The sequence below is a fragment of the Pangasianodon hypophthalmus genome, chromosome 8, assembly GCF_027358585.1.
Source record: "Pangasianodon hypophthalmus isolate fPanHyp1 chromosome 8, fPanHyp1.pri, whole genome shotgun sequence".
Classification (NCBI taxonomy): domain Eukaryota; kingdom Metazoa; phylum Chordata; class Actinopteri; order Siluriformes; family Pangasiidae; genus Pangasianodon; species Pangasianodon hypophthalmus.
The window spans coordinates 27802234-27825132 of NC_069717.1; the positions used below are offsets into that span (position 1 = coordinate 27802234).

Sequence of the window (22899 nt, forward strand, 5' to 3'; positions counted from 1 at the left end):
TAAAATGAAAATGTAGATTAAAGTTATGTTGTAAATACTGTAAATCTTTTTTTAATTATTTTAATCTGAAAAAAATATTATAATTGGTCTTTGTGTACTGCGCAGAACTGCGCAGATATAACCTCCTCGAAAACACCTACGTCACGCACGTCACGATAGGCCACGCCCACACTGTATGGCGCGAATTTTTTTTTCTTCCGCGAAGACGGTTTTTAACTTGATGTGTAAACATGTCGGAGTTCAACAAAAAGTCAACAGAAGATTAAATAACGCTGGATAGATGTATAAGCGGCCATCTTGGATTTTGGGAAGCGGAGTTATTTGCTAAACTGGTCCGCTTAGTGAACATTAGGTACATTTTTGCCGCTCGTCTTGGACCCTGTGTATGTTAGAGCATCATGGCGGACGCGCTGTCGGAGGCCAGCGAGCTGAGTGGAGGAGAGGAGAGCCAGGAGGAGGACGTGCTCACCCCGGCCGAGCTCATCGCCAGGCTGGAGGAGGTGAGGAGCCGGGCGCGAGCCGCGGCTGCGTCCCAAACCGCACAGAGTAGTCTGTCTAAATAGAATTCCACTACACGTTACCATAGTTACCATAGTTACCATAACGCCATAGTGGACTGTTTAGGCTTACTGTTTAGTAGTGCAGTGTGCGGTTTGGGACAGAGCCACGAAGTGCTGTCACTATTACACACAGTGTAAATGGTGTTTTCTTATTTGTGTATTTTTAGATTTTAATTCTTAGTATAGAGCAACTAGTGTGTGTGTGTGTGTGTGTGTGTGTGTGTGTGTGTGTGTGTGTAGAAACGGTATAGTTAATATAATTAGTTTATTAAACCCATCTGAACATTAATGTTCATGATTTATCCTCTAATGTGTCATAATATTTTATATAATAATAATCATGATATTTTCAATATTATATATAATATTTATTGTTTTTAAAATATTTTTTAAAATAAATGGCCAATATAATAATAATAATAATAATAATAATTCTTCTTCTTCTTCTTCTTCTTCTTCTTCTTATTATTATTATTATTATTATTATTATTATTGATTTCTGATCTTTAAAATAATTTATAATATATAATATTATACTATATAATAATAATATAGTAGCTACTGTATTTATACGGTATAAAATAATATTGTAATTATTACTAAAGATAATTTATTTTATATACTAGCATACTTTTTTAAAATTTTTATTTATTTTTTTTATCTAATAATATATTCTGTATATTTTCTATATTTTTTATTTTTATTTTCCTGCATCTTAAGCCAGCAAATAAATCGCCTAAATGTATGAAAGGCACTACAGTAATAATTCTTCTTCTTCTTCTTCTTCTTCTTAATATTATTATTATTATTATTATTATTATTATTAAATTGATTTTCCTTCAGGCATCTTCACTGTCAGAGTTTATTCTCTGTGTTTTCAGAGAGACTCTTACACACTTAATAATGTTTTTACTGCAACACTTTGTACCACTGAAGGGTAAATATTTAACACTTTAACACTCACTGTGTGTGTGTGTGTGTGTGTGTGTGTGTGTGTGTGTTGTTCAGGCCTGGCTTAACGAGAAGTTTTCTCCCGAGCTTCTGGAGAACAGATCCGAGCTGGTGGAGTGTGTGATGGAGCAACTCACACACATGGTATGGATGGATTTATACACACACAGTCATACAGTATATGAAATGGTCAGAACCATGTTTTAACCGTGTGTGTGTGTGTGTGTGTGTGTGTGTGTGTGTGTGTGTGTGTGTGTGTGCGCGCAGGAGGAGAATCTGCAGCGTGTGAGGAAGGGCGACCTGAAGGCCAGCGTCCACCGCATGGAGATCGACCGCATCCGCTTCGTCCTCAGCAGCTACCTCCGCTCACGACTGCAGAAGGTAGCGCTAACACCGTAGTTACCATGGTTACCGTCACTAATTGTGATTTTATGGCATGAATCTACACAAAATATGTTGAAGGAGGGGATCAATACAGTCAACAAAGTTTGTAAAATTATTTAAAAGTAAGTTGCGATTGCGTAAGTATTCACCCCCGTTGCCCTGAAACTCGCGCTGGAGACTCGGGAAAAAGCGCTTCTCTGATCAGAAAATCCAACGCTGCTTCATCACCCTGAGAACACGCTTACCTGCAGTGAAGCATGGTGGTGGTAGCATCGTGTTCAGCGTTACCTTTAGCCAAGTTGTTAACATTTTTGCAAGGCGCTGTACTGTTTAATAAAGCTGCGAAATGACTAAAATAATAAATATCTATAACCGTTATTTAGCTTAATCTTGAAATCCTGATTATTTATTTTGTTCATTTTATCGCTGAAGAAAAACAAAAGAGTGCCATTAATGCCGCCACCTCGCCAATCAAATCATACATTTATGACATGAACATCAATTTAGACGTTGTAAAGTCACTTATTATTGAGAATTTGCTTTTTGTATTGTTTTTTAACTCCTGCTTTGTGAATCTCCCTGATCATTTTCCACCATCATTTATTTTTATTTCACTCTCCGGTCATGTCTCGTGTCTCTGTGCCTTCCGTTTCAAAATGAAGATTTTTTTAAATGTTGGTAAACGATCTCTTTAAGCACTCACATATCTATTATTATCTTTTTTTTATGCCCTTCTTCATCTCAGTATGTTCAGAAATTATTTATTTTTCTTTTTAAATCTTATTTTAAATCTTAACACTGTATGTTGAAGTTATGGGACGCTTTACTCAGGGGGGTGAAAACTTTCGCAGCTGCGTATTTGAATCCTGTCACATCTTTTAAACAATTACAATACACATATGCAATTTTAAAAATATATCTAATATGATTTTTTTTTTTTTTTTTTTTTTGTATTCCCCCGCTGCAGATTGAGAAGTTTTTCCCTCACGTGTTGGAGAAGGAGAAATCGCGAGCCGACGGCGATCCCTCGTTCCTCTCTCCCGAGGAGTTCGCCTTTGCCAAAGAGTGAGCGTCCCGTCCGAACGCGAGCTTAAATAATAGCGCGTTGATTTCGTTTCTGTCAGTAGGAGTGTGTTCAGTGGTGGTGTCCTGTGTTCACAGGTATCTAGCGAATACAGAAGTGTACCTGAAGGCTGTGGCGCTGAGACACATGCCTCCTAACCTGCAGAGCGTCGACATGCTCAAAGCAGGTGAGCGTTAAGAGACTTTTGAGAGGTACTAGAGTACCAAAGAGCGTTTAAGAGACAAGCGCTACATCACAAATCATTGTTTTAAAGTACACTGTGAACCTCTGAGCGATACAACAATATAATATCAATATACATGCTCGCTACAGGCTATAAGGGAGAGGTACAGTGTTCAATATTCAATATATAAAATCCCTATGTATATCCTGTACATAAGTCATCCATTCCCCTGTACATATCACCCTCATAGCTTTGTATTCTTATTTGTAATTTATTGTAAATATGCCACTTATGCACTTCTGGTTAGATGCTAACTGCATTTCATTGGCTTTGTATATGTACTTACTGAACAATGACAATAAAGTTGAATCGAATCGAATCGAATAAAAGCAGGCAGTCAGCAGATCAAGTTTCAAGCCTGTGTGCCACATCCCTTCCTTCCTGCCTGACGGAGATAGAGAGAGTGAGAGAGAGATGAGAGGGTTAAAAGAATGGATCATCTAAATAGAGAAGTGGAGATATGTGATAAATTATCTCACAATACACTTTTCTGAAATATCATACCTGCTTTTATTATCTGGTTTCAAACTGACTGGAAGCAGCTGATTTCATGTTGAAATTTTGTACTTAATCTTGAAAATTGTGAAATGTTCATTTATTATTTATTTATTTGTTTGTCTGTTTTTAAACAAATTTTTTCTTTTTTTTCTCCTTTTCTGGAGAAATGAATTTTTAAAATCTAAATAAAATGATATTTTTTAACTGTAAAAATTTTAAATATAAAAAAAATGTAATTATATCAATCGTTTAAAAGTTTTATTTTTTATATATTAGAGTAAATCTGATTTTTTTTTTTTCCCCCTCCATAGAAATGCCGTTAAGAATCATGATCATTTTTTTGTCATATCACCCAGCCTGACAGATGGTATCTGTCTCTCTCTCTCTGTGTGTGTGTGTGTGTGTGTGTGTGTGTGTGTGTGTGTGTGTGTGTAGTTCCAGAGCCGTGTCTGGACTCCTTTGTGTTCCTGCGTGTGAAAGAGCGGCAGGAGAACATCCTTGTGGAGCCTGAGACTGATGAACAGAGGTAGAGTTTTGAACACACAGTCATCAATCTCACACACACACACACACACACACACACACACACAGTATCCTGACCTAAATTAACGAGTCCATTATAAAAGCCGTCAACTGGCAGACCGCGGTCCAAAAGTATTTCAGTGGATAGAACCGAGTTCTTGAAAAATTACTGTAGCAGAAATGATAAATGAAAGAATAAAAAAAAAACTGCCTGGATTTCAGCAACTCTACTTTTCTGAACATGAACCAGCTCAGCTTTTGTAGCACATCTTCTTGTGGGGTTTGTTTAATCTCATGCATTTATGTAAATTATGTAGCTGACGGAAACTAGTTGGACCAGAGATTAGCTACGTAGCGAGACCGATTCGCTCAGGAAGGGAGTGTTTGGTTCCCAGGTGGCGCGACAGAAAAGCGTTCGCCGTATCGTCAGGACATCACGGGTTCGAGTGTCACAGCCGTCTGTAGCTGGGAGTCAAGAGAGGAAAACTGGTCGTGTTCTCTGGGAGGGTCGATCGCAGCGACGCCAGCCAATCATGGCCATCTGTGAGCTCATGTATGTGGAAGAGGGCAGATAGCGCTTTCCTCTGAAAAGATTTCCTTCTGAAAAGATGCAGAAGTTAGCTTCAAGTGTCTCGAAGGTATCACGGCTGTCGCATGATAGCGGAGACCTGACCAGAAAGAGAGTGTTTTTGCAGACTTTCATAGAGTTTTCATTTTATTTACTCTCTCTGGTCTGACTAGTGAACTCACGCTTGTTGTAAAAAGAAGTAGATGATGAAAAAACTGAATGTTAGAAGATGATTGAACAGAGATCCGTGCGCTTATTCTCCGCTTCAAGCTTAAAATAAATGTATCTCATCTGTTCAGAGTCTCCGGTGCTAGTTATAACTGGTAACACAAAACATAACCATTTCAGATTGGTTTATCCGGAGCTTTATAGGCGACGAATTTTAACTTTATTTCAGAATTTTTAGCTGAAAAGAAGTGTAGACTGGTTAAAACAAATTGTAGAGGCAGGGCTGGGTGATACGACGATATAATATTGATATCGTGATAAATTATGCCACGATACACTTTTCTGAGACATCGGTGGTATCGTGATATCTTTTTCCTTTACGTAGCAATGACCAACTTTGATTGGATGCATCTGATTTGATTTCTTCCTGATTTTTGTTAAGATTTATTATAATGATTAGAATTCAATGTCTTTCGAATCATTGTTTAATGTATATGAAGTTTTTTATCATTTAAAAAAAATTCATGTATCCTGATACATATCGTGTTTCGTAAAGACATCTTCAAGTATCGTGATACGATCTTTTTTGTCATATCACCCCACCCTTACTGTTAGTAACCTCTGCCTGCTGCTTGTGTGTTTCAGGGAGTATGTGGTGGACCTGGAGGAAGGCTCGCAGCATCTGATGCGTTATCGCACTATAGCGCCTCTAGTGGCCAGTGGTGCAGTGCAGCTGATCTAGCACAATGAAATAAAATGGACACTGAGACTGACGGCGATGATGATGATATGTTGATGACTGTATATTATTTTATATTTCATATGCATTTCTATTGTATTTGTAATTGCGCTTATTACGAAAATGATCTGTTTAAAAAAAAAATACAAGCTTCCTGGCGGAGATTGTGTTTTTTTTTTTTCCCCATGTCTCTATCTATTTTCAGAAATCTTATGTTAGTTTAGTGAAGTTTCTTTCTGTCGTTTTGTCGTGACGTTAATGTGGCTAACAAGTACGAATTTAAAAACGTTTAAAGCCTGCGCTGTAGTGTAACGCCCCAAAGCCGTTGTTTGTCAGATTGTTTGTCCGTTTTTCATGTTTGTTTTTTTTTCCCACGATCGTGATTGCCTTTTCACTTTGTCACGAAATCTTCTCCATACAGATAAACCTGTTCAAGAGGAAGAATAATTTTCAATTCTTGCTTTGTTTATAATTAACCTTTATACAGTAAAAGCTCACAGTCTTATAATCTTGTATTGTAATGATGTTATCATTATTATAAAGTGACATCAAGTTTGCCAGTGGTTTGTGGGAGAAAAACAAAAAAACAAAGTGAACCTCTGTTTTATGATTTATGTACAGGGAAATAAAGAGATTCACAAGAAGTTAATTAAAAATAAAATGTGGGTGTATCCTGAAACAACACAACGATCTGAAACAGAAGATAAGAGTAAAACGATTTGAAATGAAACAAGTTTTGAAAAATTGAAGGCAGTGTATGATATATTACAGAGATGTTAGGGGGAAAAAAACGGTTATTATTATTATAACAACATTCACAAGCAGTGCAGAGGATATGATGGAGATAATTCAAACTTTAGAACTGTCATTATTATGATTTTTTTCCTTACGATAAACAGTTTGCCCATTTCTTTACAGTTTTTTGGCGATATCGGTGAAATCAAACATGCTGAATGTCTTGTTGGACAAAAAATTAATTTCATTTTGTCCTAAGGGAGTACAAACTTTTGCATTCAGCTGTATTTTGGTAACTTTAGTAGGTAGCACCGATCCCTATAGACATCACCGATATAGAGATCCTTCATCGTTACTGATTTGGCAGTATGTGCATTTTATGGCTTTCATATTTATATTAATACTAAAATCATTTTGGCTTGGTGATGCCTAAATCATATTAAATAAATATAAATGTAATAATCAGGACGTGCTAATTTTTCCATCCAAAACATTTTGAAAATAATCTTCATAACACTGCTGAGATTCGTCACTTTCTTTTCTAAAGCACAGTTCTAGATGCAGACTGTCGCATTAAAAATATTGCGCCAGTTCAGTCCGGACTCAGTGTCTCAGCGTCCGACGCTGATGTTACACACTTTGCAGCTCGGGTCCTTCTTGGCGTTGGCCGTGGAGAGGCTCATGAGCTGGTGATGGCCGCTGATCTGCGCCACCGTGCCTTGATCCAAGGGCAGCGCTTCTGTGTACAGAACCTCCAGGATGACGTCACTGGCGTGACAGAACGTCGGTTCCTCCCCGGGGACGCACGTCAGGAAAGGATTGGACGCGAGGTCCAGCAGAGGGAGTCGCCCTTCGCAGAAGCGATCGCCCTCCGAGCCGACAGGGGCCAGCACCAAGACGACGTAGTGATACGCCGTATACATGCAGTAGAAATCTGCGAAGTAGAGGTGCGTCTCGGGCTTCAGGAGGAGCGCGGCGGAGATCTGGAAGCGCAGGGGGCCGTAGGGCGAGTCTTTAGGAGGGAGGCCCGTGTCGAACTCGGTGTTGCAGCTCAGGAAGACGCCGTGGAGCTTTCCGTTGATGGGCGAGCCGTGGCTGCCGCTGTTGTCTTTCAGAGACGGGGGCATTAAACCTCCACATTCCGTTCTTTGGAGGAAACCAAACACAGAGAAATGGTTTAAGATTAAAACATCTCAAATAAGACTCAATATACCAGATTATATACCAAACCAAAGGGGCAAGTGAACCAAGGAATTGCTCAGGACTCCCAGTCAATAGTCAATAATTTCTGTGTTGCATCTGTATGCATAATAAATAAAAGTTAAATGACATTTAAAGGACGTCTAGATTTCAGCCAGCGAGATTTAAAAACTTGTACTTTCCTAGTTGTATATAGTTTCCAAACTTAAAGCAGCTGTTTGTAACTTTTAGAATCCTCTAAAAGAGTCCTGTCTGCGAGGTGAACTGCAGTTACAACGGAAACACAGACATCTTTCCGCTCAGTCAACCCCAGTCCCTCTGTTGAAACCATGAATATCCAGTGAATTATTATTTCAACTAAAACCTATAGAGCAGATCAGCTTTGTTCTTTCTCGGAGAATGGGGCTAATTTCTGGGCTGTAAAAATGTAAACAGAAGACTGTCTTCTCAGGGAGTTTTGCCTTGCCACTGTCACCTCTGATTTACTCATTATCCATCTAAATCTTCTATTAGATTTCTGTAAAGCTAATTTGCAACAACATTTATTGTTAAAAGTTCTATACAATTAAAATTGAATTAAAATTCCCAGCACAGAGATCAGCATTAAATGGTAGAGAGACCATCACTCTGAACACTCTCTCTCTCTCCCAGTTAAGATTAGTGGTTTTAACTCTCAGACCAGATTGGTTACATGGGAATATTCTGAAAATAGTGGTGTTTTGAAGGTATCTTTGAAATTGCAAGTAGTTACTGTGATGTACATTAGCAAAAACGGTGATATTAATTATAATACTGTGATTTTTTTCACATTGTTTAACCGCTCATCTTTTATTTCCCCACCCACCAGCTCACCCAGGGAGGGTAAAAGCTGACACGTGCTTCCTCCATGACACACGAACCCAGCTAACCGCTTTCGTGCGCTGTCCGCCATCTTCCGCATACATGAGCTCGCCCGATTCGAAGTTGTGATCTCGGGCAAACGCTTTTTGGATGATTGGAGGGAAAGAAAATGGTACGATGATGAACTGACACCAACCTGACATAGTGGAAGTATTCGGGGTGCTGGTTGCGGTAAAACACAGAGAAGCGCAGCAGCCTCCCCGCTACACCCCGAGCTTTATCCAGCAGCTGCTGCAGATGATCTACAGCATAATCTGCAGCACAGAAACACCATCACACACCTCCAGAAGCAGTCAGCCAAACAGCCACGACATGTTTGGTGTTTGTAGTTTATTTAGTCTCATACACCGATACTGATAACCTGTAAGAGATGCTAAAGCTACACATCGCTTTCTTTCATTATTTGTTATATAGCTTAGACTTGTAGCTCAAGTTTAAAGCTAAAGAAGCAAAATACAGACAACAAACATCACCAGTCATTATTTGACTACATGTAAGATATAATTATGTCACTTATAGCAGATCTGTTTTAAAATCTAGTGAACAGGAAGTGGAGAGTTTCTTGTGTATTACAGTAATTAAACATTAAAATTATTAAGTGAAAGAAAAACTCAGTAAAGTAGTAGAGGTTGTCTTAATAATTTTTCATCATACTTTACAATTTAATGTAAACAGGTCTTGTAAGGGATGGTTTGTGATGTGGGCTCTCTGTTTGTTTGCCTTTTTTTTTCTTCTTTTTCCTCTCTCTTTTCAATTTTGATTGTATTCTTTGTACATGTAATAGAGACAAAATATGTAAGATTGTAAATCTATCTTCAAAATCTTTGTCTTTCAATAAAACTTATTTGACAAAAAAAAAGTAGTAGAGGTAGAGTACAAATATTTAAAGTAAAACCCGGCCCTGAAACCCAATTTGATGTTATATATAATAATATATAATAATTTGTTTGTTGGTACAGTTTTTTTTTCATTATTCCTGTAAGAAGTTAGAGATTGTATCCTGCTCTGACTGTATCCTGCAGTTACAGTGGTGTTTAAAAGGAGATAAATGATCTCGAACTAGATAATGGTCAGGTTTCATTTTTTTTTACATTAGCTAGCTCCTAAAAAGAAAAAAAGCTCCTTTATACATTTTTTTTCCAGCGAAGTCATAACATCATATCAATCAGAAATCCAGTGTAGAAGGAGTGGAGACGTTGGTGCAAATGCTGGACTCAGAATGCAAGTCCCAGGATGCAATGCAGCTACATGACGCAGCTGAGACTCGGCTCGGCGATTGACAGATCTGTGAAATGACTAGTACGATGGTGTAGATGGTGGTGTGAAAGTTGACACTTTGGAAGCTGATCTGTTTGAGCAGAGATTACAGATGAGGAGGTGAGAGAGCTGGACAGAATAAAAGAACTAAAGCGCCGCTGCATCGCTCTCTTTAGAGCGGGTTAAATCTCACTGCACCGCTATCAGAATGGCATCGTGGGTAATGTAGGAAACTAATAAAAAACATGAAAATAGACCGTTACAGAATAAAGATCTGTTGAAGATCACAAATTAAATGATGATGATTCTTACCCCCAGTGCAGAACTCCACCACCTGACTCCACTCAGACACCTGTAGTAATAATAATAATAATACTAAGAAGAAGAATATTAAAAATGATAATGATTATAAGAACTAAGTCATAAACAAGGTTGCTGGACAACTTCAAAGAAGAAGAAAGGAGTGAATGGAGGCGGAGTGGACCTGGTAGTCTCCATCAGGCTGGCGGATGGCGGTCTGTACGGCCACACAGTACTCGGTACGAGGGCTCAGGAACCAGTGACCTCTCACAGCCATCGGCAACGGCACGGCCTTGGCCACCAGCTTAGTGGGAACATCCTGTGAAATCAAAACGCAACATGATCTCTACAGAGTGAAAGTCGTTAACCGCGAGTAGACATTTCACAGACAGCTAGTAGACAATTCCACAACATTAAATGTGACTATAAATGGATAAAAAGTATGAGATATCATTCTTTAATGAATATGAAATTGTACTTGTTGGCAAATTGCTGTGGAAGAAGAGGAATAAATACATTTAAGATGTGCTGTTATAGGAAAATTATCAACAGTTGAGTGGTAACAGGAAGTTCTCTTCATCACACCACCCTGTCGTTAATTATTTTCCTATAAAAGCATACCCCAATGTGTTTTATTCCATACATCACCTTCTGCTAAAACATGTTTATTCTCCTGGCTTAATAATGAATTAGGATGCAGAGATTTTTGAAAGAATGCTCTTATGTAAGCTACTTTGCATAAATGTACTTAAAAGGAAAGTCAGTCAACATCACATAGTCACAGAAAGTATTAAATATATTTCATAAATGGTCCTAATATTGGTCTGACATCAATGCTTGGAATCAAATAGACTCTTATTGATTAACACTACAATGCAAACTGATTTAATTCTGCTGTTGCCACATTTAAAGCATCTGATGTCCATGAACTCGCTCGTGCTTTGTTGTAGAAATAAATATTCCTCCATCATATCAGGACTCTATCAAAGCTAATTAGTTTTGTTGTGAAGTCTAGGTCCTTTGACGAGCGAAACCAATTACAGGAAGCACAGAAGCCCATAACCATAGCAACCCTGTCCTTCGCTCGCGAGTAAAGCGAAAGGCCGCAGTGGAAACGAGGGTGATTAAAACCACATTTAGCAGCGATTTTCTGCAGCTGACCAACCGAGAGCATCATAATACGGTCACCGAGGAAAAGCGTGAATAACAAACCACTCGGGCTTTTTCACGAGAACATAAAAGCAGCGAGTGCTGAGAACCAAAACACTCAATGTGTTATTTATTTATTTATTTATTTATTTATTACCCACACATTTTATTGACTAGTTAAATGTTTATTTCAGCCGGCTGCTTCGTGAGCACTCCAGCACGGTGGCCTTTCGCCGCTTGCCGGGTTTTTTGGTTATTGAAGAGGAAGTGAGTGTGTGATGAGTCACCGGCTCACGGCAATTTTCATGACGAGGTCTTTGAGTTTCTAGATGAGAAGCGACCGGAAAAGCGACGCACACGTCTGATAATCTCATCTCCAAACCTCCAGTGCTTTCATGTTTATTCTCGCTTCCTTTATCTCTCTCTCTTTCTCTCTGACTTTACACTGCAGGAAAATTTAGCAGAATATCAAAGATCAAATACTGCAAAATGTTATTGATTGATATGATCGTAACGTTAACGCGTCTGAGAATGAACAGGAGAAAAAAAAATTGCTGTAGATTGTCGTTCTGAGAATTAAAAAGAAAAAAAGTCAGTAATATTGATTTCAGTGTCAGTATCCTTTTTTCCTTTCCATCCTAACAAAGAAGAAAGTATAATTGTTGATCATTTTTGAAGGAGTCTCCAGTGTCAGCGCTTTGTAGCAGTCAGATGTAAAGCTCTTCAGGACAGAGGAGTTTACATTTTGTGGTTTCTCAGAAATATTCAAGAGGAACTGGAATCAAAAGGGGAACCCATTCTCATCTAGTGCAGTTATAAATCATTACTCTTCAATAACTGCATACTGTAACGTCAAGCAGAGCTACGTGTGTTAACAGGAACTTGAGTTGAGCGTCACTAGAGTTTTAACTTTAAGTTGGAAACCGCTCGGTGCTGCTGAGGATGTCCCCACATGGGCAGGGAGTTTTTCCTCACCACCATCGCCACTGGCTTGCTCATTAGGGATAAATACACAAATTAAAAATTTTATATCTATATATATATTTCTGTAAAGCTGCTTTGTGACAATGTCTGTTGTTAAAAGTGCTATACAAATAAAACTGCATTGAATTGAATAAAATCATAACAACATTTTTGTCATATTAACTTCAAGAGAGAGAGAAAAAGACTTTAGTGAGATTAAAAAAAAAATGGTTTCATGGACATATCATTAAATGTAGCCATAAATGGATAAAAAGTATGACATATCCTTATTTATTAATAATAAATGTTTAGGGTTGGCAAATTGCTATTTTGGTTTAAGAGGGAAAAAAACTTCACTTGCTGTTTAAAAAACTGAAACTGGTGAGCAGTTAAATGAAATGAAAACAGGACTAGAGAATATAAACTTTATTTACTTAAAGTTCTTCATAATTTTTCACATTTCTATTCTATATTTATAAGCTATATGTTAGTAAGAGAAGAATGTGTGAAATAAATGTCATTAATATCCATGAATATCATTTCTTTTTACTCCAAACCTGATTGTATATTACATTAAAGGAAAAAAAAAAAAAAAAAAAACCCTTTCCCACAGAGAGTGAATGAGAAACTCTGTGTCAGAGGCAGATATGTTTGTGGGGAAAAAAACCCCACGCTTGCTGCTGATGCACTCACTCTGTGTTTGAAGCGGTTCCTCTCTCCTCCAGTTTTGCGGCTCAGGTCGATGAAGTAGTGCGTCACGCGTCCCGCATCCTCCGGGGTCATCTCCCAGGCAACACGGAACGAGTCACAGGTCACGTCACTGATTTGGACGTTATGGGGTGTGCAGAGGAGATCTACCACCTCGGCCATCGCCTAGAGAAAGAGAGAGAGAGAGAGAGAGAGAGAGAGAAATGTCAAGAGGTGAAAAATTACAGCAGGCCAATGAAAAACCAATCTGCTGTCTTCAGACAAAATTCAATTAACCTTTGGACGGGCGACTCATCGAACCACATCACCCTCTCTTCTCTCTCTCTCTCTCTTTCTTTCACTCTCGAGTACAATTTCAGCATGCTTTATTCTCATGATTAATAAGACTACAGTTTATGAATGAAGCTCAAGTAAAAAAGGAATGTTTTTTTAGAATGTAAACCTGCAGGAAATGTAAAAAAATTGTAAAAATCAAAAGCTGTCTAACTGCAAGAGAGAAAAAAAAAAACAGAGACTGATAAGGGAATAACTGATTATAACTGCTATAACAACTGATGTTTCATGGTTATTTAGAAAATGATGTTAATGGAATGTGAAAACATGAAAAAAGTTGTGTGAAATGTACTGGATACTGTATATAGCCGATATAATACATATTTGGAATATATTCATTGTACATAATGTTTTTTTAATATTTGAGTTTTATTTAGAGAACATTTTATGGATGAAGTTTGAGTAAAAATGTGTGTAAACCTGTAAAGAAATTTTAATTTAAAAACATTTTAAAATGTAAAAAAAAAAAAGAAAGAAAATGAAAGGATATAAATAGTAATGTAACACTGAAATTAGAAAATGAAAAAAAAAAGGAAAAAACAAAATGCAAGCTATGTCACATGGCTTTGATGAAAATTATTCTCAAATATGTTCTAAGCTGGCCAGTGTGTGAGGTTGTGTATGCTCGATTTCCCTGTGTGTGAGCGTTTCTGACTCCGTGAGTGTACGCAACAGAAAGAAAAGGAAGGACGATGCTTGCAAATAAACGAATTTATTCTTGTTGTGTATGAATTTTGTCAGTGCAATCAGTTCTTGCAGGCATAAATCTGATTTTACGCATAATAATCATCACCTTATAAAAATCACTCACACAGTCACAAAATCTAATTATTATGTCACTGCAAAGATGATTTCTAGTAACAGCAAATGATTTATTCCTCTGTGCTTGAAAAAAAAAAGACATCAGGAGTTACTATGGCTGATTGGTTGCAAGTGGCATAAACTGTTTTGCAGTAAAATGACAAGTGACTAATTTAAAGAAGAAACTTTCTACTGTTTACTCATTTATTTGGTTATAATTCCAGCCAAATTCATTAACGAGAGAGATTAATGAATATGCAATGGTTTAGTTCGTAACTTGAACGAGTTATAATGTTGGGGTGTGAATGTTGCTAGCTAATTAGTTATTAACTAGTTTAATTCACTAAAAAAAATTTAAAAAACAAAAGTCTTTTACAGCTTTCGAGCATTTTCATAAACCTTGCTGGTATTTATCTGTCTATATAAATAAGTATATAAATAGATATATTGTGTATATGAATGTACAACCTTTCCCAGTGCAATTAACGGAGGATAAAAAGACTTTTTCTAGAGAGCTAGATTTCTTATGACACAGAAAAATGTATTATTGTGGTTGTATATAAAAAATATAAGTTTCAAGCTTAAAGCAGCGGTTTGTCATTTTTCGAGCCCTCTGCTGGCTGTGAATTGAACTGCAATTGCAATAAAAACCAGTGATGAACTTCAAGTTACACGTTATAACTACACATTTAGGTTGTAGAGCTGAACAGCTTTCTTTTTGTCAGGGGGTGGAGCTCATTTCAGGGCCAGAAAAATGTAAAACAAAGAGTCAACTAGAGAGGAAACTAGCGAGATCAACTATGACACTGTGAATGACAGGAAGAGGAAGAAGGTGAAAGATTGTGTGTGTTTTTATTGAGATTGTAATTCACCTCTCAGTCAAGACAAGGTAAGATTACTAACTGCAGCTTTAAGCTTAGTTACTTATATATGACCATAATAGTTTCTAATTTCTAGTTTCTATTTTGTAAAAATGTAATTAATATTTCCTTTAAGCTCACTCTAGAGTTTACACAGAATGGTGTGGAAAATAAAAAACACCCAGCGAGCGGCAGTTCTGAGGGGGCTTTCTGATGAGAGAGGTCAGAGGAGAATGGTCAGACTGGATCAAGCTGACAGGAAGGCTTCGGCAACTCAAATAACCACTCTTTACAGCCGTGCTGAGCAGAAAAGCATCTCAGAACACAACAAACCTTGAGGATGATCAGCTACAACAGCAGAACACCACATCGGGTTCCACTCCTGTCAGACAAGAACAGGAATCTGAGGCTACAGTGGACACAGAGTTCAAAACTGGACAGTTGAAGATCAGAAAAACGTCACCTGGTTGGATAAATCTCGATTTCCGCTGCAACATTCAGACAGTCGGACAAAATTTGGGGTCCTACCCAGAGTTTGGATGGTGTTCTGGTGAGTGTATGCAAACGATTATCTATTTATATTTATCTTGATACATTGATACAAACTCACAAGGCTTGCATCCTGAATCATATGTAAATGATTCTTTGTAAATTATATCTTCGTAATAAACGTCTAAAAACCTTTTTAAATGACAAACTAGACCTCTAATATGGATCAGATTTAGATCCAGATCATGGCTGACCAGGATACGGTTTAAAATAGCATCTTTGGGACACTTTAATTGAATTCAATTGAGTCTGTGCCAATAATAGACGCCTGTGGACGTCTCTGGTTTGTCTGCAATTGTTCATAAAATCCTAATTACGTAAAGAAATGGAAGGAGGTTGCTCGGTGTGCAGCAAATAGCTATTATGCATAACGTTTCCACTCAGCAGGAAGTGATACAGCATCTCACTCTTTCTCTTATTCTGTCTAGGTGAGAATTGAACCTCCAAATCATATCAAATCCTCTCAGTTTCAACACCCGACTCTGAATCCTCAGAACTTCCTGTAATGGGAGTGTGTGTCCTGCCATTCCAGCCCATTGCTCTCGTCTCACAGAGGGATGATTAGTGATAGAGGTGTAGCAGAGGTGATAGCATGCGTTATGGGTTCGATTAGCCGGTGTGATGAGTGACCTCAAAAAGTGAGCGCTCACACACACACACACACACACACATACACACACACACAAAACCTATTATCACACACTCCACACAGTGAGAGGGAAAGTGTCAGGACTTTGAATTATGACCACCTCTCTCTGTCTTTTTCCCCTCTCTGAGGTCATTCTCTCCATAAACCCAGAAGTAAATCTCACAATATTTCACACACTGTGACTCCTTCGACGCCTCAGCGCACTTCTATTATGTAAAACACACAAGCTGCGTTTGTAATGACCCGAAAAAAAAAAAAAAAAACAAGAACCATGAATCAGAGGCCGGCACGTTGTCACTGATTAGCTTAAAACTATAAAGCTTAAAAAGCTTAAAAGCTATAACATCACTAGAAATAAAATGTACACGGTTTTTCAATCAGATAAGAGACGTGTGGTGTCTAAAATTTGCTTTAGTTTTGGAGTGGAGCTAAAAGGCTAATGTTGCTAACAAGTAATGGAAGCTTATAGCTACCAGTTTAGCATTGTGCAAATTGCGAATCATCACACACTCACATCAAAGGATATCATTTTCTCAGAAACTTGATTTGTACATAAATATCGTCATAAGATAGAATGTGTTAACTGGATCCACATTGTCATCACTAAATCACTTTTACACTAAAGATTGAGCCAAGAATTGGTTTCTGTTAGCGGTTAATTTCTATTTCATGCAATTTGTCTAGTTGTATTTGATTTTTTACAAGCCTTGGAAACATGAGTCGATAGAAAAAGAGTTTAGGCTGCAGTTTCTTTTTGTATAAAACAAAATGGAGGACCTGCTAGTTATTAATTAGCTATCACACCAGAATTCTGCTTAACCAATTTCCAAAAAAATAGCTAGCTATCCTTACATATAAGACAAACAAGGTCCTGAAAAAAAAAAAAAACACTTGATTTTTGAAAAAAAAAAAAAACAAGCTGAAAACCCGGTTCATGCGGGTTACATGATTAACTAAATTTAGCAAGTTGCAAAAGTAGCTTCACAGCATTAAAGCTACATCCATGAGTCATGTCACCTTTTCTGCTAATTAAAAATAACAACTAATAATAATAATAATAATAATAATAATAATAATAATAAAGATGCTCAACAAAAGCTATCTGTTAGGTTTCATTAGCATTCAAACTCCTTAGCTTAGCCGCTTAGCTTAGTTTGTCTTGTTTACATTTGTTGGATTATAAAAACAAGTAACTGAAATCTAAATTTTATCAACATTTAATTAATTACAAGCTAATTTATATTTCCATCCTGCTATTGGGAAATGTAGCTAGCTCAAACTAGCTCGCTAACAGCTTTGCTAGGTACACTACTAGCTCAGCGAAAGAACAGACCACTGTTAACTTTTTAACTAACTGTAAAACTTTAACATTATTAGTTTTACCAGTGAGAATTCGACCCTGAGTCAATCTCACATCAACACAAGCATTACAACGTTTCCAAGATGGCTGCTAATGTTATTTGTCTTTAGCTCTGTGACATGCGTTTAGACGTAAGCTAGTCAGTTGAGAGTTTTGGGTAAGTGTGTGATGGTTTATGCTAATATGCTAGCTATAATCTTGGCTGAGTGATTACATTTGGATTGAGGAGGAATGCTATGTGTGTGTGTGTGTTGTGTGTGTGTGTGTGTGTGTAGCTTCGTGCTGTTAATATGGATGTCAGCAGATGACAAAGAACCCACTCTGAGTCTGTCTCGCATGCCTACGTCCACCCAGTAGTGTGTGTGTGTGTGTGTGTGTGTGTGTGTGTGTGTGTGTGTAAAAGACATCATTCAATCAAAGCTCTGTAGAGTTTATGAGCAAACAAACATCTGTCCTCTACTTGTCTCTTGGGAATAGTGTAGCACTGCAATGGTAACGCCGTGGTAATGCCGTGGTAACGCCGTGGCAACACTATGGCGACGTTGTTTCAGTGTCATGGAAACAGCATCCTCTCCTGTGCTCCCTCTCTTTCTCCGAGTTAATGTAGGGCACTAAAATTCTCCAAGGACTTATATGAAAACCCTAAATTTTACACACACACACACACACACACACACTTGCTCTACTTTCATTTCGTTTAATAAAAAAATCACTCTTAGAAAGCTTTGTTTCACGTGTTTCTGTGAGCACATGCTCGTCTCAGTGTTCATCAAAATGTACTCAGTGGAGACAAAATCTATTTTATAGTGATTAGGAAACACTCATGCATTTATCTCCATAATTATTGGCACCCTCCAACATATGGCTACAGATGGAGCTACGAGATAACGACCCCAAGCATACATCTAAATCAACCCTGAAATGGATGTGGGACACAAAACCAGTGTTTTGCAAACAAACATGTCAATCTCTGGATATGAACCCCACTGAAACTCTGTGGTATGAACCGAAGACACATCGACATACACGAACATAAAAATATAAACAGCTTAAAATGATTAATAATTAAAAAGAACTTCAAGATTCTCTACGTGTGTCTCCAAGCCTGTGAGAGTTTACTCAATTAAAAAAACAAACAAACTAAAAACTAAAACTCTTGCTACTTTTAAAGGTACACAAGTGTAAAAAAAAAAAAAAGTAAAATTAATAAAATTTTTATTTATAAAATTAATAAAAATTAATTTTATGTCATGTCTTCATAAGAATGTCATGTTTTCTATACTAACTTTAACAGAATATTTTTTAAGGGCACTGTGTAAAATTGAATGAAATATATTTGTTGATACACTATATGACCAAAAGTATGTGGACACCTGACCATCACACCCACATGTGCTTGTTGAACATCTCACTCCAGATTTATTCCCCTCTGTGTTTGCTGTTATAATGAGCTCCACTCTTCTGGGAAGCTTTCCACTAGATGTTGGAGCGTGGCTGTGGGGATTTGTGTTCATTCAGCTACAAGAGCATTAGTGAGGTCAGGCGCTGATGTTGGGATGTCGAGGAGGTCTGGGGTTCAGTCGGTGTTCCAGTTCATCCCAAAGGTGTTCAGTGGGGTTGAGATCAGGGCTCTGTGCAGGACACTCGAGTTCTTCCACTCCAACCTTCACACACCATGTCTTCATGGAGCTCGCTTTGTGCACAGGGGCATTGTCATGCTGGAACAGGTTTGAGTTCCAGTGAAGGGAAACTGTAATGCTACAGCATTAGCTGTAGTTCTACACAATTGTGTGCTTTAAACTGTTGTGGCAACAGTTTGGAAAAGAACCACATATGCGTGTGATGGTCAGGGGTGCACATACTTTTGGCCATAGAGTGTATTTAAATTGTATGGCCCTTTCTATTTTTGAAAAAAATTATAATAAACATAATACAATGCCCCAGTATCACTTACTGCATGAGACATTTATTTATTTATTTATTTGTTTGTTTGTTTGTTTACTTGTTTGTTTGTGTGTGTTTTTTTTAAAATTAATTTTAGCTCTTTTTAAAAAAATAATATATACAGTGTACAATGTAAAATTTTCTGAAATATATGAATGGTCCTCTGTGCATTATTGTAGTTATTGCTTGAAGTCAATGCGATTTTTTAAAACGTTTGTGAGTTTGAGTGTGAAATTGAGGAAGTCCGCCAGATAAAAGATGGGAAAAAAATATAAAATAATTTGCCAGATGTTCACCAGATAATTTCCCTCCCTATAATTTCTACGTGAAGGAGTGTATGCTAATGTACCTCACTTTTGCTGTTTATCTACAAAAAAAAAAAAGATTAATTAATTCCCAGTAATTCTCGAGCGAGGCTGAATATTACAACTAAGAGGAACCAAAAGCTGCTCGGAGGATGTGAAACAGGGTGGAGGTAATAAGAGGTTACACACGAGGTGGAAGAAGGGCGTACAAGTTAATAAAAGAACATTTATCACTTTTCACTGTACCACTTTTAGAAAGAGGGTGCAAACGTTTAAAATAATACTATTTTAATTCACTTTTTACTTGGTCAGAGATTCTTGGTCAGAGAGTGTTGATTAAAAGTCTATAGCAGCAGCGCAGGTTTATATTCATGCACTCATTCTATGTTTAATGTTTCTATAGCAACAGCTCATAACCTAGGGCCTAATAATCCACGGAAAAGCGCGTTGTGAGGCTTGCTTTAGGAGACTTTTATTTAACATTTATGGAAGGAGTCTCCAGTGTCAGTGCTTTGTAACAGTCAGAGGTAAAGCTGGAACTTTAAGTTTAGCTTTTCGGTTTCTCTGTAACATGACAAGCTGCGTTTTTGTTTTTTTTTCTTCAAGAGAGAGAAAAAAGAGAGCCTGCTATAATGTAAGTGAGAACAGGAACTAACACGATTCAAGGAGCATTAGATGTAACTATAAACAGATAAAAAGTACAACATGTTTGTTAATAAATAAAAAGCTTGTAATCATTGGCAAGTTGCTGTGGTATAAGAGGAATAAAACACCTCAGGACGTGCTGTTATAGGAACATTTTCCACTTTGTGGTGTTAACAGTAACTCCGCTTCATCACACCAGGGTGTCGTTGATTATTTTCCAATAACAGAATGACACAGAGTGTTTTATTCCTTACTTAATACACACTATTTAACCATTTTTTTTAACTTGTGATCATGAAAGCCAACACACCAAACGCCTGAAATTACATTCCTTCGTTTTGTTGTAAGGGTGTGCAAACTTTTGCCCTCGACTGCACGTGAATTGTTTCCACATTAAGAAACTATTATTTTAGTATTAGCATATAGTATATTTTCAAAACAAGGAAAAGGAGTTGCGTTTAGAATTCTGGAATACGAGATCTTCCTAGAATTCCGACTTCAAAGAGTTCACGGTTCTAGAATGTGTCACGGAATTGATTTAGCGCTTTGATCTGATCAGGAGTCTTGAGAATGGATTTCGAGGAGCAGAGTGTGACTGATTCGCTGAGATAAATCTTAATCTGAATGAAACGACCGACAGAGAGAGAGAGAGAGAGAGAGAGAAATGGAGAGAGAGAGAGAGAGATAGATGGAAAGAAAGAGATGTGTGTGTATGTTATTAACGTTATTGGTCATGGCTCAGATTTCTCTCGGCTGATTCCGACTCTTATTGTACCTGCAATGCAGTCGGTGTCTACCAGAGTGAAAAATGAGAAACAGTTTTTTTTTTTTCCTCTCCGTAAATTCTCCCTGTAGCAACCAAACAGAAAAAGCCTTCTCACAGAAAAGCTCTTAAATGTCACTGATTTGCAGCCTGAGAAAGAGGAGCTGTGTGGATTCTAAAGAAAAAAAAATAAAAACAGCAACCGTGGTGTGGAAAGTACACACACACACACACACACAAACACACACACACAGAAAAAAAAACCTGAAATATTGAAATATTAGTGCAGACTCAGCAACATCCGAGCAAAACAAGACAAACACACGAGCATGGATGGATGCTTGGAGATCTTCGACTACACCTGCACTTGGTGATAAAACATGTTACATAATAAAAAAAAAACTCCTGCAGAGATGAAGTAGTGAACGCAACAACATGCATTGTGCACACACTGACCAATTTACACACACACACACACACACACACACAGATAGATGAGGCTTACCTCTGTGCCTGCAGCTCTGCGATCAACACAAATGCTTGACTGATCGAGAGAGAAAGAGAAAGAAAAAGGGAGAGAGAGAGAGAGAGAGAGAGACAGAGAGAAAGACAGATGCTGCTGTGATGCTGTTTGTGTCTCTGCTCTGGAGTGGAAGAAGGATGGAGGGAATACTCTTTCTCTATCTCTCTCTCTCTTTCTTCTCCTCCTCTTTCACTCGTCCCCTCTCTCTCTCTCTCTCTCTCTCTACCCTGTCACACTTCCATGCCCTCCTGTCTCTGAGTACCCCTCCTCTCCCAGCCCACCGTGTGTGTGTGTGTGTGTGTGTGTGTGTGTGTGTGTGTCTACATGTTTTTATATCTAGGTGTGAACCAAATGTCCCCATAAAGACAGGAATATCTGACAGGTTTTTTGGTTTTAACTCAAAAAACAAACGTTTGTGAGTGTGTGTGTGTGTGTGTGTGTTTGTGTGTGTGAAGAACCGCAAAGGGAAATACACAATGACGAAAAACAGTACAGGGTCAAGTAAAGTGTGAGTGACATAACAACCACACACACACACACACACACACACACACTCACCTCCTACACATAATCAGCATTGCAGTTTTAATCACTCATAATGACAGACAGTGATAATTGGATTGAAGATTGGACTCATCATCGGCTAATTCATCAATTCGGTCATTAAAACAGAACCTGCTGCTAACTAGATTGGTGTTAAAGTGTCGTTACGGTGCAGTTTTCAACCCTGAAGTAAACATTTCGGCCAAAAAAAAAACGTCAGATAAAAACAGATGGATAAACTTTTCCTGTGTGTAGAAAACAATGTTAAAGAAAGTGCTTCATGTCATTACAAAAGATACAAATGACATGAAAATAAGAATAAAGTGAGTAAGTAAGGAATAAAACACTTGGTGTTGTGCTGTTACAGGAAAATAATCAACAACAGAATGGCTTGATGAAGCGGAGTTACTGTTACCTCCCTGAAGTTGCTTATCTTTCCTATAACAGCACGTCCTGAAGTGTTTTATTCCTCTTATACCACAACGATTTGCCCACAATTACAATATTTCACTTATTAAAACATACTTTTTTGTCCATTTATAGTCACATCTAATGTCATGGAATATCCGAGTTCCTGTTCTCACTTACGTTACAGCAGCTGTAAACAGTCGTTCCTTCTCCAGCCTGATTTTTTTCTCTTTCTTGAAGTTAATACAAAAAAAACGCAACTTGTCATGTTACAGAGAAACCACAAAAAAAGCGTAAACTCCTCCTT

At 37.7% G+C, this 22899-nt stretch overlaps 2 protein-coding genes across 2 annotated transcripts; one reads left to right on the top strand and one right to left on the bottom strand.

The window, feature by feature from the left end:
• The first annotated feature begins 159 nt into the window (after positions 1-159).
• On the top strand, positions 160-6205 carry gins4 (GINS complex subunit 4 (Sld5 homolog)). Its single transcript, XM_034306265.2, has 7 exons — positions 160-500; positions 1569-1655; positions 1779-1892; positions 2863-2960; positions 3057-3145; positions 4136-4226; positions 5604-6205. The coding sequence occupies exons 1-7, from the start codon at positions 399-401 to the stop codon at positions 5698-5700; spliced, it is 678 nt and encodes a 225-aa protein (XP_034162156.1). The 5' UTR covers positions 160-398; the 3' UTR covers positions 5701-6205.
• A 47-nt stretch (positions 6206-6252) lies between these two features.
• Positions 6253-21857, bottom strand: LOC113546027 (phytanoyl-CoA hydroxylase-interacting protein). Its single transcript, XM_026945721.3, has 6 exons — positions 21624-21857; positions 12895-13074; positions 10274-10408; positions 10102-10141; positions 8669-8786; positions 6253-7578 (listed from the first exon to the last, which is right to left on the bottom strand). The coding sequence occupies exons 2-6, from the start codon at positions 13069-13071 to the stop codon at positions 7044-7046; spliced, it is 1005 nt and encodes a 334-aa protein (XP_026801522.1). The 5' UTR covers positions 13072-13074; positions 21624-21857; the 3' UTR covers positions 6253-7043.
• Positions 21858-22899: the final 1042 nt, after the last annotated feature.